Raw genomic sequence first — 19994 nt, forward strand, 5'->3', positions numbered from 1 at the left:
GTGTTTTTCTAAAAAATATAAGCGAGTATGCACTGGATCATTTAATTCAATCCATTATTACAATACACAGGGTATACAAACACAAGTCACAAAGTAAAAACAAAAAACTAATTCTCAAACGGACTGTACATTTTTTTTATGGATTTTAAACAGAGACCTCAGGGTGCCTGGAAGAGGGGGTTGATGCTTTACAGCCAGGACAGCATGACTGGGAGGTAGTCTCTCATCACTTAACAGGCCTGGGCCCTTACAGACAGCACTCCGTTCGTCAGCCTGTCAGAGGTCCAAAGCTGACCCTGCAGAACCCCTTTGGCTTTGGCTAACAGCGCGCCAAGAGGCTGTGGAAAACTGCAAATCCAGAGCCTCAAAGAGGCTTCTGTCTCTGTCGTTACTGGTTAATATCTAACCATTCACCAGTAAATTTCACATAAGGAAGCACTTAAGAGGACACTCACACATGAGGCAGTCACAAAGAAGAGAAAAGATCCTTTCAAATACATTAAGTATTTGCGGGTATTATTTATCTATACATCTTGTTTGACAGTGCGCTTTCACTGATTGGTGATATAGGCACATAAACAAACATAAACACAGACATAACACAAATCCTGTGCGCTGGCGTTCGGTTACTTTGCACTATACTGTGCCGTAGGCTTGGAGTCATGCTACATTTGAGGCACAACAAAAATAGAATGTGACTAAAAGAAAGCCAAACAATATCAGCCTCCAAACCACAACTGTGCCCGTAGCAAGGGAGAATGACATGTCTGAGCACTTGCATACATGCACGCGCACGCACACACGCACACACACAAATACTGCTCTGTAAGAACAAAGGACAGGAGGGTGAAAAGAGTGCGATGCCACATCAGCAAATACACCCCAGCATGCCAAAAATGTTACACGTGACCTTGGTCAAAGGTGTGCACCTGTAGGCGTGTGAGATCCACGCTGATTACATCTGACCTGCATGTGGCTGAGACACTGACATGGGTTGAGATCAGAAAGACACCAGCAGCTGAGAGCAAGAATTATATGTGTTCGGTGAGTAATATGTATATAAGTATAATTCACAAGTGTTTTTTAATTGTTGTGTTTTTTGAAATATCCCAGCAGCAACAGTAAGCTAAAAGAAAATGTGTATATATGAGAATTTCTTTTAAAGTGGGTTAACGAAATGTTAAAAAGGAAAGCTATTTCTAGCATCTGCATAATGCATATGAAAATGCCATTAAATAAAAGGGTATACATTAATTCAGTTATAAATTCTGTTATGGTTATAAAAATATATGTATATGTCTGAATCAGATGTTGGCAGCACATGCCTCTGCTGATGACTATTCTCTGCTGCACTGGCAGAAGTAAATCTATTAAAAACCAAACACTGTACAGCTTTCAAAAGCTTTGGCCAAGGCACCCTAGACTAAAACAGATGTGATTTAAAGACAAATACAAAATGCTGAAAATCAGTCTGACAATCTGATCAGCACAGACCGGACTATTGTATCCACAGAATCTTCACAACACTGATTTCGAACTGGGCAAAATGATCGCTTGCGGTATGTTAAAAGTTGTCACGGTTTCATCTTTACTAACAAAGTCACGGTTTCCTTGGATTGATTCGTCAATTGTGAAAGAAGCTCGCGGCAACCACTTCACAACCTGCTACAAATGTATGATGCATAGCAATGTGGTAGTGGGTGGGAGCGGGTGGTTGGATAAGGAGCAAGGGGCTAAGGGACGATGTGGGTGTGAACTGCAGAAGCAAGTTTCTAATCAATCCAGGGATGTATGTTATCTTCCATTGTTTTCCCTGGAGGGGTTCTAGTAAGCTGTGTACTGTAGGAGCAAAAGACCACTTATGGCCACTCTATAATAGCGGGGTTTATGTGAGGCTGAAAAGTAGATGAAGCCCAGGGCACGCACACATAGACACACACACAATAAGAGGGGCCCCTCGTTACTCATGCATGACCAGTCCATAATGCACTTCTGCGCTTTCACTCACCGTTGGCAGGACAACAGAATTACTGAGAAAAAGGATTTGGGAAGGCAGAATTTGCCAAGACTGTGGGAACAGCCAGATTCCTTCTTATACCACAAAAGATGGAGGACGAGCTGCTCGACTCTCTCATTCTCTGATACAAACTTTCAGAGCAATGAAAGTATTATCCTTGTATCACCTTCTTTTCCTGAGCCCGGTGCAGCAGTGAAAGTACTTTTCCGCTTGGATTGCATGCAAAACATTTGCACATAAAAAGGTTGGTTAAATGGAAATTACACAAGTAAAACATGGAAGTGTGTCTGGGAAACAGAAAATGATGCAAAATGATTGCACCTGCAAGTCATATAGTTTTAGCTATGTGTAAATACGTGCGTGCGTGTGCGTGTGCGTGTGTGTGTGTGTGTGTGTGTGTCTATGCGTGCCAAGTTTTCAGCTCTGGCTGAGCATTGATCGGTCTATCTCCCTACAAAGCAGATGTGAGCAGACAACTAATGGAAGAGCTAGCCTCAATTAGCCCACTGACTGATGGGAAATGTGATTTCATTTAGTTGTCACTACAGAGACTGTAAACAAGTCATGTTGCCCTGCTAGGAGACATGGCAAAAGGAAGCAGACGTACACAGTGAGACAGACAGGAAGAGGGGTTACGTTAGAAAGATGAAGAATCCCTTTTCGTTTCTTGATAGCTGTGACTACATCAGTGTGTGTGTTAAAAATCTGACGCAGTGTCACCACTTTAAATACAACTTTTCATTCAATGGCCATTACATAAAACGTCCAGATAAACTGATCGAGAGCTTTAGACATTTAAAACTGAGATTTTAAAAAGGGCAATTTTCTCGCCTGATTATGATTTCAGATTTTTTTTCCCTGTGTGACATTTACTGTGGCCTTTACTAATTTGTGCCACGTTTGATTTTCTTTCTGACATATATACAAACAAAAATATGTTTTCTCCAATGCTAAACTTTTTAAAAAAATGTGTTTTTCATAATAACAAAATTTAAAAAAGAAGTTATTAAACGTCAGAATTTCCAGGTGTCAGCTTAGCTTCCGGTATGAGCTGATGATTACATGCCACAATATGCTTTCCTGTCTGGTCTCCACTTTCCTATGTAATAAATACAAATAATGATAATAATAATAATAATGAAAAAAAAATGAGTTGCCGTACACCCACCTGTGTTTACCTGACATATTTTACCTTACTAAAAAAAGCAGGCACAGCAGATTTATATAAAAATCGTTATCAATTCACCAGTTAACAAGACATCAGCAATCTTCTCTTTTCTCATCTCCATAATTATTCTACTAACTGATTTGAAGCTTTGCTTATACTGAGGCTGCTGGCTTGTGGCTAGCTCCGAGTTATGGGTAGCTGTACCTTTAACCACTTTTCCTTTTCCTTTGTTAGCTTGTTTAAGAAGTCTGTGTTCAGCTGGGTGAGGGTGATTTAAATGTCTGAAAAGGTTTATTGTTGCAGGAATGTTCATTGTGGTCGGCGGTTTACTTTGGTGAACTTTGTGTCTTCACTCACAGTGAGGAGCTGCAATGCTAATGACATGTTAGAATGTCATGTCATGTCTATGAGTGTGCATGTTGCACATGAATGGACAGGCTCCTAATTTGATATATGGGTCACTGACCTGTCGGTCACCAGTCCCGGCCACGGTCACTGAAAATTGGCTAATTCCAGTCCCTGGCTCATTGGACACTAATTTAAAATGAAGAAATATGTTAGCATGCTCAAAAGCCAATGAATGGGAACTAAACATATAATGCATTTTTTTTGTCACTACAAGGTAGCAGCACATTTGAGTCAATAGTTGCTCAGATGTCATGTTTAATATTATTTTGTTCCTCTACAATTAGCAGCATTCAAATCAAACCATAACCATATCAAAACAAGCAATGACGTGCCCAACTTGCATCATTTTATTGACTAGATAAACAGCTTTCTGTCTTTAAGAAGAATGTGTCATTTCATTTAATGTGGTATAAGATAATCTGAAATGCATTCATGAATTTTCCACACTGTTGGGTGCCTTTTGGTGCTCCAACTATACATTTTGAATTAGATTTCTCAACACCTTCATCTTCTTATCATATTTTAAGTCAAATTCATTAATGCCAATGATATATTTAAAATCTAGGTAGAAGCCAAAATCCAAAAGTTATTTTAGAAAGCTTTAAATACAATTGGTGTTTATAGGCTATATGCATATTGTGCAGTGCAAGACACAAAAATGCCTAGCTGTAAATTATCTAAGCCTTTTGAAATTATCTGAATGCACATAACCTTTAAGCAGCTGAACTGGCCTTGTGCAGATTTAAAGCTCAAGTCTTGCTTTATCCAGGGATAGTCAGATAGAGAACACAAGTGTAAAGGACAAAAAATGAAACCTGGAGAACATAGCTTTGTAGTGTAACAGTTACATCAGTACAGCCTGGGTACATTCTGACAGAAACAGAGCACTGCATGTATACCTCAGAACAAAGAAAATTATATGTCATGGTCTATAAAGAAAACCCTCTATCTATTTTCAGAGACAGTATCCTTGTGGCTTATATCATTATGTGGTCAATGTAGAACACTCATGATGTCACCCCCTTCTTTTCAGCCAGTGTTTTTGTTTCTTTGCTGTAGGCTGGCTGCAAAAGATAAAGCTACTTTAAGGACACAGAGTTCCACTTACGTATTTGACCAGGACAGTGAACCAAAATAGAACAGAAATAACATAATGATATAGCAGACCTTTACAGCTGTGAAGTACCATTTTATCCCGCTAATGCCTATCTGATTGTTAAAGACTTGCTGTGAACTTGTGCAGAAAGTAAAAAAGGTTAGTCACTCAATCAATTTCTGTTAGAGATCTCCTGCAGCTGTTTAAGATACCGCCGTTAGTCTGGAAAACAGTGCTCAAGGCAATCAGAGGCCACTCTGAGGAAACTAAAATATGAATAATATTTTGCTCTGTTTACTGTATAAATCAACAAGTGTTATTTAATACGTTTTTAGTACACATAAACTGTACTAACAGGGGACAAATATATACATCGAGGTCACTTTTTACCAGCTGATTATTATGTTTGGATTAGTTTGTGTCATGATCCTGGGTCATTTGATCCAGCGTTTTGAGTTTTAATATATTTTGATGTTTATGGTTTATGTTTAAGTTCATTAGCTAAGTTCATTTCTATTTTGCCTATGTTGCCCTGTTATAGTTTATTAGATTCCCCTTGTGTCTTCACCCCTGTATTTTGCCCTTGATGTGTTTCATGTCTGCATGTCTTATGTTGTCAAGCTCGTGTTGTCAATGTCTGCGTCTCATTATGTTTCCTGTTTTATTTTGAAGGGGTCCGTCCCATGTTCATTGTGTTTAGTTTCATTTCCCTTGTGGCGTCATTATGTTCATTCTAATCAGCTGTTTCAACATTTGTTTCCACTTCCCCTGATCATCTCCTGTGTGCATTTAGTCTGTGTTTTCACTCAATCCTTGCCAGGTCGTCTGTTGAGTTTTCGTCATGTTTCCAGGGTTTTTCATGGTCAGGTTTTTTAATCATGTCTTTGTCTCTTATGTTTAGCATTTAGTTTTTCCAAGTTTATTTCTAATTAGTTTTGCCTCAGTGTGCATCCAGCTTTTGTTTAGTATCTTTTCCCAGCCACAAATAAACGGCTTGCCTTTTGTTAAATTATAGTTTTGTTTCAAGTGTCTGCATCTGGATCCTCTTCCTCCCTCCACATGGTGTGCCAGTGCAAACCTTGACAGTTTGTGCACAAACTATTGTGAATATTCTGTGCACATACTTAGGACATAGTTACAGTTGGAAAGATATTCACAAATTCAAACATCACAGATAAATAAGTGAAAGATCATAAAAACATTATTGAGTTCAGTGTTTTAATGAAGGAATGGATCATTCTCTCAACAAAACACTGGTACCAAAACACCGGCGTCTGTATCGTCATTTCCAACAGCTGCCCAGATTTTCACTAGGCTGCTCTGCTCGTACTGTTACACATAATTTGAGACTAACAGCAAACTTGACACACAGGTACATCTTAGGTCCATGAAGGTTCTTATCTAAATCAGATATTGTCTCATCGTGTTGCCTAGCAACCACCTACCAGTGTTAAAATGACCCATTTGTAGCATCATGCTCTGATATCACCATCAAAAAGCATTTGCATCATTTCAATAGCGATAAAATTTAATGTATATCCACAAAACATTCAGTATGCTTGACATATTATGGCGTCATTGCGTTGCCTAGCAACCACCTAAGACTAAACACACAGTCTATAATCACAGATGAAACAATACTATAACATGGGCACACATTAGTTCTGAGAAACCTGAAACATCCCTAAATAGTAAACTTGTCCTGACTCTGGTGAGTATGGGTGCTACAAAAAAACGAAAGACAAAACAAAACTGGTCTGCAGCCACAAGATGACTACCACAAGACAAGTGGACAGGCGACTACCTACAAAGCGCAACATCAAGATGCGACAAAAATAATCTAAAAGCTTCAAACTTGTTGTTAGGAACACCTTTTTGTTATTTTTACCTCTTTTTGTCCTCCCAGGTTTAATAGCTGTGAATCTATCAAAAAGGCCCAATTAAAGTAGAATCACTAATCAGATGGGTATGTCTCTTACTCAACTGTCCAGATGTCACTTGCTGAATAAATGGCTGCTGTACATTGCTCTTTTGCTTTTGTCAACCAGTCTCCAGACAGCAGTCTATGGAGATTATAAATGAGAAAGAAAGTCTTAAAATAATAATCATTAATAATTAATAGTTAACTATTAACACACCTAATTATACACTATGTGCCACAGTATATAAATATCCAGTGGAAGTCACTTCTGTGATAGCCATGATTGAGTGCTCTTTTTTAAGAATAAAATTTAATTGTCACCTCTGTCTCTGGTAAATCAAATTCAGAAAATGTGCTCAGAATCCAGTTCACTGCTGTCCAAATTACCTACGGATAACAGCAAAACAAAATCAACTGTAGTTACTCACCACCTTGTGGGTGCTGTAGTAAAACTTTAACGTCTGACAAGGACATCAACATAAATTTTCCCAAACTTCACAGCTTCTTTAATTCGGTCACAGGATCTGCATTGCCATTGGTATGCAGTTTCCACTACACTGCAAAACTCAGCGGTGCTTGTTAAAACACTTTTCATATCTACGCAAGTGCAATGAATGGTGTCTGACAAGGGCGCTTGTCAGCCAATTGGAGTATTCTTATAAAGGAAGCACCCTGGCAAGATGAAAGCCAAGGGTGACACTGGAGAGAGTGGTGTCGGGGGTGAGAGAGAAACGAAATATCCAGGAGAGAGATGGTAGAAGAGCGAAAGGAGATGCAAAAAGAGAGACAAAGTAGTGAAGTGAAAACATGTGACACAACTTTCTTTCTCGACTGAAACACATTTGCATTGCTGCATTACTAACTGGAGGGCAGCCCAGCAGCTTTCACATCCGGGGGTCTGCATGTTTCATAAAACTATAAGAATGACTGACATCAAAATCTATATGCTATGTGTGTGCTTTGTATGAATTGCTGAAACTTAAATAGAAAACCCAACCTTTTTTTCCTGCATTCACATAGCAGAAGTGATACAGACCCTGTGAGGCTCCATCTCTTCATTGTGATATATAATAAATGCGTCAAACTCTTTGTGAATACCACTTGCGTTTGTGAGATGTTGTGCCTGAGTTTAGGTGTTTGAGGACAAGTCTGAAGATGTGTCAAGTCTCATTTCCTGAATATTTCATGCGTGGCTGCTGTTCTTTTTTTTGGGGGCTCTCTTATTTTTTCCCCCCCACTGCACTGGGGAATTCCTCTATTCTCCCCTCATCCATCCTGTTACCACCACATCCTCTGAATTCTCACATTCCCTCACCCTCCACCCATTTTGTGTCGCAGGCACTCACAGTGTTTTGCTGTAACCCCCATTCCTGTCTCATGTCATCTTATCATAGTGAGACCTAAAGACAGTGTTGACACAGCAGTGGCCAATAGCATGTCATACAGAACACCAGCCAAGCCACAGGCACAACAAATACTTGCATAGCATCTGAAAACAACCCATCACCTTCCCCTGGTGAATTCTCTGCTGTCTTTGCTTGCGCCTTCCTCCTCGGTTCTGCTTTCTTGTTATCTCTTTTATCGAGGTGGCCTCCTTTGAATGATAAGTACCCACTGGATATCAGGAGAGCTGCTACTTCAGGAGTTATGCTGCTAATTTTGAGAATCGAGCTGGAAAGGGATGAAAGCAATGCAAGCGGTCCAAGCAATCATTCTGTTTGGTGTAGTGTCATACTTTAAAAGGCCCAATTTAATACAAATTAACAAGTAAATGTCTACTTGCTTCGAGTTAATTCAGCCCTAGTCTCTGATACGTCTTGCTTAATTTTTTTTTCTTCCCAAGGATGATATGATTTTTTTTTTCAAACAGCGCCTTGCTGTGCTGTGCTGTGCCACGCACAGAAATAATGTACCATAATGTCAGTGATTTCAGCATTTCACTTAATTTAAACTGGAAAAGTGGCGTTGATTTTAAATGTCATATTTGCTATCTGTGGGAGGGACATGCCTATACATGCTGCAATGTCTCCTTGTAAACATCATGAATGTGCAAGTAGTGTGCGAATTAGCAGCGCTAGAGTACAAGTGCAAGACTGCAATTAATCAATTGCATGACTATCTTTGACTTATCAGTTTCATTTTACTTACAAGCAGAGCTACATTACGTGGGACATGAGATTACATCAAAGAAAGCACAGGCGCTGACGTCAGGAAAACGTATCAAAACTGCAGCTTTTGATTAAAGGCTCGAAAATAACGCAATCCCATACGGGCACGAGCATGTAAATCTCAATAAAAACACAAGCAATAAAAAAAATCTATGTAAACTGTACTATTCCTACAGTGTACATTTCTGAGAATCGCCTTAGCTAAGTAAGTTGCTACTGTATTCAAATGTTACTCTAAGGGACTTCAGTTTTACAAACATAATGCCTATGAGGTCAAAATGGTGGTACTAGGATTAAAGGCTTCCTCCCAAGCAAGCTAAACTATGATCACCTGTGTCGAGGAACTAATACAGTCTAAAGATATGGCTTCTTGTCGTTTAGAGGCTCAGAATTAGTGGTCAGTGCATTAAGGCAAAGGCTTAGGATCACCACTTAGTCCTGAACAGTAGGCTACCCCTTACCTCCTCAGTATAACTGTGGTTAACACTGCTTCATTAATACTACTGCGCCTAGAGAGTTCCCTCTCTCTTTCTCTTTCTCTCTCTTTTGTGTGTGCGTCTGTGCAAAGGCGGACACAGTCAGGTGACCAGGATCGGCGTGTGTGTCTGTGTGTGTGAGTCATCTGTTAAGGTTTGAATATTTGCCCCGCTTATGTCTCCATTCACCATTTTTGTCCCCTCTCTCCCACTATCCATCTCAGCTACAGAGTAGCATGATAATGTTGTTCTGAGGGTGCTTCTCAGAGGATTAGCAGAGATTAGCATTAGCTGGTCCATTTGAACTGGATACACATACAGCAGCATTTGCATGCGGGGAAAACGAGTCTAGGATTTTAGCCATAGTACGAATTTAGAGTGGAAGCTAAGGAAGCAGTAAGAAAAGAAGAAACTATACTTTCAAAAAAGGAATATTGCTAAACACGTTCAGTGTCTTGTAAAGCAAACAGTTACCATGAATAAATGGGTTTAATAGCAAAGCTGAGAGTTTGCATCAGAAACTGCTGGCTACCTGTGATTCATAGTTTTAATTGTTTGCCTGTGCATTTTGCATCCGGTGTAGTTCAGTCTCTGCAAATATAGAATTTATTTGAATGTGAAATGGTCAGAAAATGCGAGTGCAACGTATTAATCAAATGCTTGGATTGACAAATTTTCTGCTGAAGAGTGCCTCTATCATTGAAATGTCATAAAAACTAAAAATAAAAGACAACTGCCAGAATCCCAACGCACAAATGAAACCCAAATCCATCAAAACCAAATTCACTCCCCAGGTGGGGCTCCATTTAACATTCGAAACTGTCAGCAAGGCTCTGTGCAGCAACATAAAATTATTCAAACATAAAAATGCAGCACCAGGCTGCTAACTGATTAGATTACACTGTTTGAAAATTGTTTCAAGCACAGCATGTGTACATGTTTATATGTATATTAACATCACTCGCAAATGAGACCCACTAGATTCTAACTACGTGAGAATATTTACCAGCTTCAGTCAGTGGGAGCTTTTGACTGTATAAGAGATGGACGGGGTAATTGAGAGTTCTGTGAGCCAAACAATAATGAGGAAGATAAAGAAGGAATTGAGTTGACTGTGTTTGCCATTTCTCATGATAAGAGATGAGCAGAGCCGGGAAAGGGCTGCAAAAAAAGGGGACCGCTCTGCTTTCCAAAAGAATGCATCTGCTGTATGTCGAACTTGTCTGCTCGTTGTTTTTGCAAAGCACAATGCTTGCTCAACCCAACCGGAGCAAAGTGAGAGAAAAGCAAATAGCTTTAAGATAGGCGGTGAAATTACCCGTAATTGGAGACCATTTAAAAACATAATAACTTCTTTGTTTCCTCAGCAGGAGGTTCAGGGCTGGGGAAGCTTTTTGATTAGAACTGGAGATGAGTTAGCTATAAAACTACTGAGCCAAGCCTTACCCAGATTCATGCAGTGTGTGCGTGTGTGTGTCTGTGCATGTGCTTGAGTTCAGTCTGTCTGCCAAAATGCAAAAATTAATAACTGGATGAAGCAGGATTATTAGGGTCCAGCGATGGTTCGAAAGGGACCAATTGGAAATAAAAATAAATAAATCACCACACTAATTTCCACATGAGGCAGCAGGAACAAGCAAACAGGCTTGTAAAATCTCAGCGCTTCGATGCTAAACGCGAAGTTACGAAAAAATTTAAATGGAGCATGAAAATATGTATTAAAATCCAGCTGGAAACATGCCACAGCATCTTTAACAAAGATGTGTATGTGGTAGCAAATTGTCACCGTTCCACCGAGGAGGATAGTGGAAGTAAGCTTAGGGGTGTGTGCCACTTAGGATGGGGGGAATAATGTTGTGTAGCATATAATGGATTTGCATTGTGGCAAACAGAGACAGATGGCAGAGAGGGGTGCGTGTTTCTGTGTGCTACGTGTTTGCTAGCTTGGACACACACACACACACATAAACACACACACTCGCAACACTGCGTAGCACAATGTGTGCAGAGAAGAAATCCCTAAGGCACATTATGTATGCTGCCGCTCGCTCACCCAAGCCAAGGGTCTCAGTTCATTTGGTTTTTAACTGTTATAAATTGTCTCACTTGACTCCATCTTCCCTCCCCTGTACAACAGGCCTGGAGCAATTTCTACACACAGAGCGGCCAGAGTCTAAACTTAGAAGCCACATAAGATTTTGAAATACTCACAAGCTGGATCCATACTGCTATAAAAACGTATATGACACAGACCCCAGCTGATCTACAGATGTCATACAGTGCAGCCTGTGTATACACAGAGAGCCTATACGTGCATATATTCGAATGTCAACATTTACACATATCAAGAAGTGTACCAAGTGCAACGAAGAAAAGTCTTCTTCCAAATGCCCACTTTGCATCTTTTTACAATTGATGTGTGTGTGTGTGTGTGTTTTGTGTAATTGTGTGTCTGTAAACAGGTGTATGGGCTTATGGTGTAAAATCTTTTTAACCGGATGAAATTTCACACTTGTAGCTCTCAAAAGTAATCACTGAATTACAGCCTTTAAATATAATCTCCAGTTTCACACACATGCACACACACACACAGAAACCCATGCACACAAGTACACACAGTCCTCCACTTGTTCTCGGATCTAAAGTCCTGAAATAACAATTTGGTAAAAACTGAGTTAAGGTGATTTACGGTGAAAATACCGATTTGATCTGAGTCTGAGCCAACATCAGGAGATTCTAAGTGAATAACTTTGCTACATTAGATGTGTTTATGAATGGTGATCATGCAAAAGGGTGCTTAATATCTCCCACAGACTAAATTAAGATGTGAGGAGACCCTCCAGCTGATGATTAGACAAGGGACTAGAAAGTGACTTCTGGCGATAAGACGAATACAAAAAACATACACACTCAAGTGCGCGCACACACAAATAGAGGCGCACATAGCGTCAATTAACATGAACATGTGTCTTTGGGGAATTATATTTCAATTAGCTTTAGCTTTCCTTTGAGACCATAATGGTAAAACAAGTGCATAGTTGTGCAATTGTGGATGTCGTAAATCCTGCTTTTCAATTAGTATCATGTAATACTTCCATATTGTTAATGTATATGCACAAGTTAAGCAGTTAAGGGCCAAATTGGTGTTTTGCAGAATATAAAAGAACCATTAAATTAAAATGAAGTATATGCACGGAAAGTTTTATGCAGCTGCCACTAACGCAGCTGCATTTTAACGCTGATTTAAAAGTAAATTATAGCAATGAGAAATGATAAAGTGCTGCCATCCATTAAAAAAAATGTAGAATCATCATTAGGAGGAAATGCAAAAAAGGATGCGAGCCATTTAAGGGGTTGCTTTATGAAACAGAAGCAGAGATTGTGAGTGCACCTGTGGGATTCTCCACGGATACGGGTTCATTTCCTGTTTCGACCAGACTATACAAGAAGACAAAAAAGAATTTAGAAAAACGCCTCAAATCTTTAGCCCTGAAGTTGCATCTCTCTCTCTCTCTCTCTACCCTATTGTGTTTTGGTCTGCTTCCAAAATGTTTCACCGTTTTTTCCTGTAAACTCTTCCTGACAACTCAGATTTGATGAAAACAAATATGTGTGCACGCGGACAGGGAAAGATGAATCTTTGCCACCAAAAGAGCAGCAATAAAGTGGGAAAAAAAGCCAAGATTTTGAAGCTGCATCCCACGTTGGGTCAATATTATCAGAGCAAATGCAGACCATGAAAACAAGAGATTTGGCAGGTTTTGTTTTTGGGTTTTTTCCTCCACACTGCCGGGTTTTTGTTTTCACATTTGTACATGTTTATTTACTGTATACAGAAAATATAGCTCTGTGAGTATCTTTCTGTACATAATATGGGCTAACTTTGCTGGCCAAATTATTTTGTCTGTTAGGAACAGAGTCCACAAACAAATAACACCGTCGGGGCACGGCAAGGAAATCACTCTTACACTCTTACACTGACTCTGGCCCTCTGTGAATTGTGGGAAAAGAAGCTGTCAGATGAAAGAGCACATGGAATAAAATATAAAGAACTTATCAAGGCTCAGAGTTCTCAGACAGGAAACCCTATGATAACCTGAAGAGCACAGTAGGTTAAACTGAAAGCACATCAAATCAGCCCATTCGATTCTGTAAGGTCTTTGTATGTGTGTGAGATTAAGAAAGAAAATAAAGAAGCAGAAAACAATGCAGCTATCTTTAGTTTTCTTTCATTTCTCCTTTACTTTTCACTCTGAATGTTCTTGTACTGTTTTGAGCAAAAGTGAAAAGATACTGTCCCTGCAACACTCTCTGTGGGGAGAGCTTTAATCCAAAAGGTGATTGTGTTTGTGTCTCTTTATTCCATAGTGTTTGAGATTAGTAACACATGGTTTGTCAAAGACTGGAGCTTCAGATTAGCTACTCGCTAATCCTTTGGAATTCACTGCTAATACAGACATCACATATGCAAGCATGCGTACACACAGACACACTAACACCCAATAACGCTGTCTGTCTCCTTCCCGATGGGTGCGCGTGTGATTAATTTTCAGGGTGAGATGATATCTGCTCTCTGTAGTCAGACTCAAACTAAAAGCAGCTAAACACAGAGGTCTGCCTAAAAGATGGAATGAAACGGCTAGCCTTAAGTACCTTCATGAGAATGACGCATCATACTGAATCAGTGCTGTGGTCAGAGCAGGCTGATGAACGTCATACATTGACACAAGCACTTTAGTTCATCTTCTTACTTGTACACATAAAAAGCAGCATTTTAACTTTGAAGAAAAGCCCCATCAGCTGATATGTTAGCTGAGCTCGCACACTTATTTCTCCTACCGGGAGGTCTATTTAGGGTGCAAACTTGCTGTCTGCTGATGCCGCTGCTGCAGCCAAATCCACCTGTGGGCTTGTATTTTCACCATTCTCCACGGAAAGCTGCATTTGATCTCTCCCTTCTCACGCTTTGGGCTGCCTTTAAATTACACTTTGCTTAAGAGATACGAAACACAGCCCTGACACCAAAATACAAATCTACATTTATTCTACACGGATTCACTACAAAGATGTTTATTTGTGAGGGAAAAGGTTTGTTTGGCACTTTCTGTGTTTCAGTTCTCTAACAGCATCATGAGCATATGAATCTACTCGAAAACGTCTGTCAACAGGGTTAATCTAATATACTATTTATTAAAATTAAAATACCACTTATACTACTTCTAAATATGACGTGCTCTTGAACTTCTGCCTGGCAGCATAACTGCAAAGGTTTTTTTTTTTTTTTAAACATTTACACTTGAAATGTGCAGTGATTAAAAAGACCACAGTATCAGACAGAAAATCATTCAAGACTATTTCTATATTTCAGGTGATAGTCAGCAGGATTTGTAAAACCCTGCATTATAGAATTCAACAAGCTGCGTGTCTGCTTTAAAGCTATTTGATTTGTGCGTTTACCTGCAAAATGGGTCGACCTGGAAGCATTGAACGTACATAAAAAACATCAGCACATATGTCACTGTGTTTAGACATGCAATGAAAGGTAAATGGCATTTATACACCGCTTTTCTAGCTGCATTAAAAGCACATCATACATAAGCCACATTTAATACTTTCTCATTCATATCAATACATTTAATAAATACAGCGCTTTCTACTTCACAAACACACAGACACACACTAAGGTTTGAGGTGCGGCATCTTGCCCAAGGACACTTAAAATCACAGACACTCTGTTCTACCTTTGGAACCACAGCCAGCCCATCCTACAGGCAAGATGAGTCATGCCACCACTTCATATCTGGAGATACTTAGCAATGGGCACATACCAATTTGGCAATGTTTTCTGCAGTTTTCATCATGACAGAAAGAATTCCACGACTTAAAAAAAAAAATCAGTTCATTTTATTTTTGGAATTTTGAGTTGAATTTCAGCTTGATAAAGTCCTCTATATAACAAACACTTCTGAAGTTGTGTGGTTTAACAATGACACTCCGTCTGCCTGGCATTGGTGTCTCTGCTGCGTCACTCGGTGTGGGTGCATCCTATTTTGCAGGCTCATATAAATGCCTCAGAGATTTCCACAGACTGCTTTAGTAACTGAGCTATTGGCTAGCACTCTACACACTGGAGGACATTTGCATAAAAACATTTTATTTCGCCCATGTGTCTTACTACATGTGTTTTTGCCACCTCTGAATCTCTGCCATCTGCGACAACATGTGTATTAAGCTTAACAATGCTTGGCCTCCTGCCTCTTCTTGCCTCATTTTATCCCTGTGTTTAAATACAGCAAAAGAGTCTCTGTATTTAACTTATCATAGCTTTGTATTCCCAAGCAAAACCTGTCCACATGCACTGGTTTAGTGATATGGAAACAGTTGGAACAGGTGGCAGGATCACAATGTTTTTGCTTTTTTTTTTCTTCTGGAGCAGTTCTGGAGTGACACATCTCTGCTCTGCCATGAAGAGCGGAAGAGCGTGTAAGCTCTGAATCTTACTATGTTCCCCTCCAGCCTCCTCCTCCTTTCTGTTTTAACTTTTTTAACACCTGGACTAACAAAAGACTGGCTTTGATCATGGGAAATCCCTTGGCAGAGCAGCAATGAATCCACAGTGGAGCTCCAAGTGTGTGTGTGTACTATGCAATGCACATAGTGCCAGTGTTGCTAGACTGAGTGTTCTCAGTACCGGAGCTTTATAGCCCGGGTAAAAGGTACCGGAGTACACCACATGCGGTTTGCGTCAAAGCACGACCGTGAAAACACACGCACGCACACAGAAGTGGGAGGGAAAGTGCAAGTGAGCACGAAAGACAGAAATCTTGTTTTTCCCGTGTAATCAGTGGCTCTGTAAACACACACACACACACACACACACACACAAGGCTGCTTGTTATCAGAAGCTTTCCCACGCTGCTGTGGTACAAAGCTCCACACCAGGATGGGAGGATGAAGAGAGGGAGGGATGGACGGAAGTACAGAGGGATGGAGGGTCAGTCTTCAGCAGCTTAGACTCACTGCAGGGATAAACACATCCCTCAGCGGGGGTCTGTATTTAGGGTAGCAAGATCAGAGTTCAAAACAGACAGACTGCCAGGCAGGCAAAGCGACAAGGAACAGACAGAGCAGCAAAGATAAACTAGCATCCAAACAGCAAACAACAACCAGCGCACATATCACACACTTTAGTTGAGGAGATTGCACATTCCTCCTCCACACCTCTGCTCCCACATTACTCTTACATCAACTCCTCTATTCTAGAACATCTCCCTGTTTCTCTGTCACTCGCTGCCTCTATCTCCCCTCGCCTGCTGCTCAGCCCTGAGCGCTTACGTAAGAGACCCATTTGCATAACAGGCTGTTTTCTCTGGCTACGGCATGGGCACATGAAACACACAGAATAATATGCTAACAACTCGGGCTGTTGGTAAACAACGACCTCCATCACAACATTTCGCGTTCGCACTATATGTGGCGCAGGTCTCGTCGGTGACAGAAATTTAGAGTCTCGGGATCTCTTGATGCCAGCTGGCTTGAGGCCAGAGGGGCTGAAACAGCTGTCATTTACGGAGCGCGCGGATATGTCTTCGGCTTGATAGACTTCATTCAGGTGGAGGCTGAACTGCCTGCTGTGTGAAACCTATGCAATAATAGGCCTTGCACCTAGAGATGACTGTTCAAATCAAGCAGCCTAGCATTATCCTCTTCAGGGTTAGGACGAGAGGGAAAGAGCCTCATGTGAGTGTGTGTGTGTGGTGGGGAGCCACACATGCAACGAGCTCTGCTGTTGGCGGAATGCTTATGGCTTTGCTAAGGCCTCTTCAAACATAAGCTATAAACATAGGGCACGCATTTATAGGAATATATGCAAACACACATACCCATAATCGAATGCACACATACTCACAGAGCATGCCAGCCTTAAGAGAATGAGCAGGAAAAAGAAAGGCTCTGGAACATCAGTAAATCCTGCAATGGAAGCTGTCAGATATACCCTGAGATACCTTATTACAAAGCCATTCATTAAGTCAAGAATTGCTCTAATCATGCGGTTATTAAGAAAGGACTGCTCTCTCTCATTTCGCTCTTATGCACACACACACACGTGCACTTCAAAGAGACAACAACAAATGATCAAGGGAATCAAGCACAAATGCTCTCTTATTTGAGATTTCTCTTTTTCCTCAAGTCAAGATGTCGCTAATTTTGCCTTTCATGTTGATACATTTGCCACGCAGTTCTTTAAATACATCATGATATCATTTGAAACGGGGGGTGAAGCGGACTAAAAGGTTTGTGTGGCAAACGTGGCCCTGCTGAGAGACTAACAGTTGTGTCAAAGTAAATTCATCCCCTCTCCTGCCGGTCCATTCCAGAATCTCAAGAACCTCTTTTACTTTGTACATAAATAGGAATACTATAATGTCAATTTGGATGCCTAAAGGGCTGAACACCATCCAGCGCTTAATATAGAGGTTACGGAGAATTTATGTAAAAATGATGCTGAAATGTACAGTAGAATTTGCATCAGGTTTTCAGTGGTTTCAGTATAATGTGTATTCTGAAAATCAGAGTCTAAAATACCACAACAGCACATTTTCTTTTTTTTTCTTTTATATACATTCCAAACCGACAAACGTTTAATAATCATAACATCAAAGATGGCATTTGCCATCTGATCTATGGACATTTATGTGTGTCTCCATTTAAAAGAAGTTAACATGTCAAAACAAAAACTGAAAAATTACCACTTTGTTGGGATTCTAGTCTTTGCCAATGTTGCATTCCTAGTAAAAGCAGTTGACCTTGACCCCCAATGTCACCTTACTCATGGTTACAGTTGGATTATCTGATGCCTAAACACAGCTGCAAGCTGTTTATAGTCGTCAAAAATAAATAAGAAGGTTGAAATAACAGAATATTTTGAAATCACACACCTTTAAGACTCAACTGAAATCGGAAATTAGTTGTACAGTATATTTTATACTAGCACTGTGAGGCTTAATCTGAGTGAAGGACATTAAGATTATGAGCAATCATTTCGGAATGAAAACTTTTGAGAATTTAACACAAAAACTCTGCCAATCCCATATCAACCCATGTACGTGTGGTCGTCAATCCAGGCTTCCTTAAATCGTTACTTACGCACAAGCCGCCCGAGCTGACCGTACGCAAAAACGCAGATATCTCTACAGAGCAGACTAAACATAAGTCTCGATCATGAATTAAAACAGGGAAATGCACTCAGCAAACAAAAAGCTCCGCATGTCAAAGAGCTTCTAAAGCTGCCTTAACGAGCAGTGCCAAACTGTTCGGTGCGCAAAAAGCTGCCAGTGTCTCCGGCACTCATTTAAGTGCTGCAAGTCAAAAACAACCGCGGGGGACGGTTATTGTGATCATTTTGAGGTGTGTCTCTTTTTTTGGACAACCAATCACGCACAGGACACAACATCAACATCATAAAGACACAGATGCGACAGACTTTAGGCTTTCGCGCTTGGGTTGAGGACCCGTGCCCAGTGCATACATTTATGAAAACAGGATATTCTAGCCAACCTGGCTGTTATAGGGCACGCTTTCTTCTCTAGCTGCCTCGCGTTTTCAGACAAACGCGCATCCATTCAACACACGTATACAGTATACGCGCAGGCACAGAGACACGTATAGCACATGTGAATGAGAAGCTCTATCTGTGAGTGTGTGTGTGTGTGTGTATGTGTAACGAAGAGGGTTTATCCTGCCCTGCTGTTGGCCTGGAACATGCGCGTATACACATCACGCACATAGACAACTCACGCACGTACGCACCACCCGTCCCAGGCTCACCTTTAAGAAGAATCCCATAAATAGTGTAGAGGGTGAAAATCAAATGACTCTTGAGTTTCATCCTGTCTTTCCCTTGTCTTGCTCCCGTCTTTCCGCGCTTATTTCTCCTCTCCAATTCTGGATCTGTAACCGGACGGCTTTGTCAGCTTATCCAGGTAGACTTGGGAGTGTGCCTTTTGTGCGTCTCTTGGAGACGGGGAACGGGGTTAATGCAAACCGACTTCCCGACCCGCAATCTGTCTTGCTTTGGAATACGTAAAAAGTCTCGGTCATCAAAAACAATATTTTGGGTGTTCTTTCACAAATGCACCGCCAGTAAGGTGTAGAGTTAGTTTCCGGTCCTCTGAACAGGAACCGAAAACCTCAGGAACCAAGAAGAGTTGTCCTCCGGTAACAGGATGAATGCCGTTGCCTTACTACTGTCTGCCCCGCTCTTGGTCTGCTGTGGCGTCCACAGCGAAGGGAACACGAGTGGATTGTTTGAGTCCCGCCCACACGGTTCTGACTGACATGAAAGGTGAACCAATCAGAACGACCCGCGGGGGAGGGAAGCTGGAGGGGAGAGCGTCTGTGCGTTTGCGTGTGCCATGCGCGTGCGCGATGCATACTGCAAGAAATATCGCTTTCAACAAGGTTTTAGACATTCACTGTTAAAATATGATTCAGTCTCAGCAGAAGGAAGGTCAGTGAGATGAGTTAATCCCCCTCCCCCCCGCACAGGAAAGTGGACAAAGCTTGTCGAGTCAGTGATACTAATCTTTGCAAATGTCTGAAGGCAGCTGTTTCGTGGTAACCTGGAATGTTCTCGCTCAGTAGCAGAATTCTTTTTTGTGCGTGTGTGTTTTATTATATGAACAATAAAAAGAGTTAGATAACCCATATGCAAGTATGCTGTCACGCACCACTCTATAA

General features: G+C 40.8%; 1 protein-coding gene across 3 annotated transcripts in view; it reads right to left on the reverse strand.

Annotated features, from left to right (window-relative positions):
* Positions 1–19570, reverse strand: part of cadm2a (cell adhesion molecule 2a) — a 207939-nt gene extending 188369 nt beyond the window's left edge. For all 3 annotated transcript variants that reach the window (XM_026181415.1, XM_026181417.1, XM_026181414.1), the window contains exon 1: positions 19083–19570. In XM_026181415.1, the coding sequence (XP_026037200.1) occupies positions 19083–19143 (61 nt within the window). In that variant the 5' untranslated portion in view covers positions 19144–19570. The remainder of the gene's footprint in view (positions 1–19082) is intronic.
* Between the last annotated feature and the right edge of the window lie 424 nt (positions 19571–19994).

This window comes from Astatotilapia calliptera, chromosome 10, assembly GCF_900246225.1.
Source record: "Astatotilapia calliptera chromosome 10, fAstCal1.2, whole genome shotgun sequence".
In the NCBI taxonomy this organism is placed as follows: domain Eukaryota; kingdom Metazoa; phylum Chordata; class Actinopteri; order Cichliformes; family Cichlidae; genus Astatotilapia; species Astatotilapia calliptera.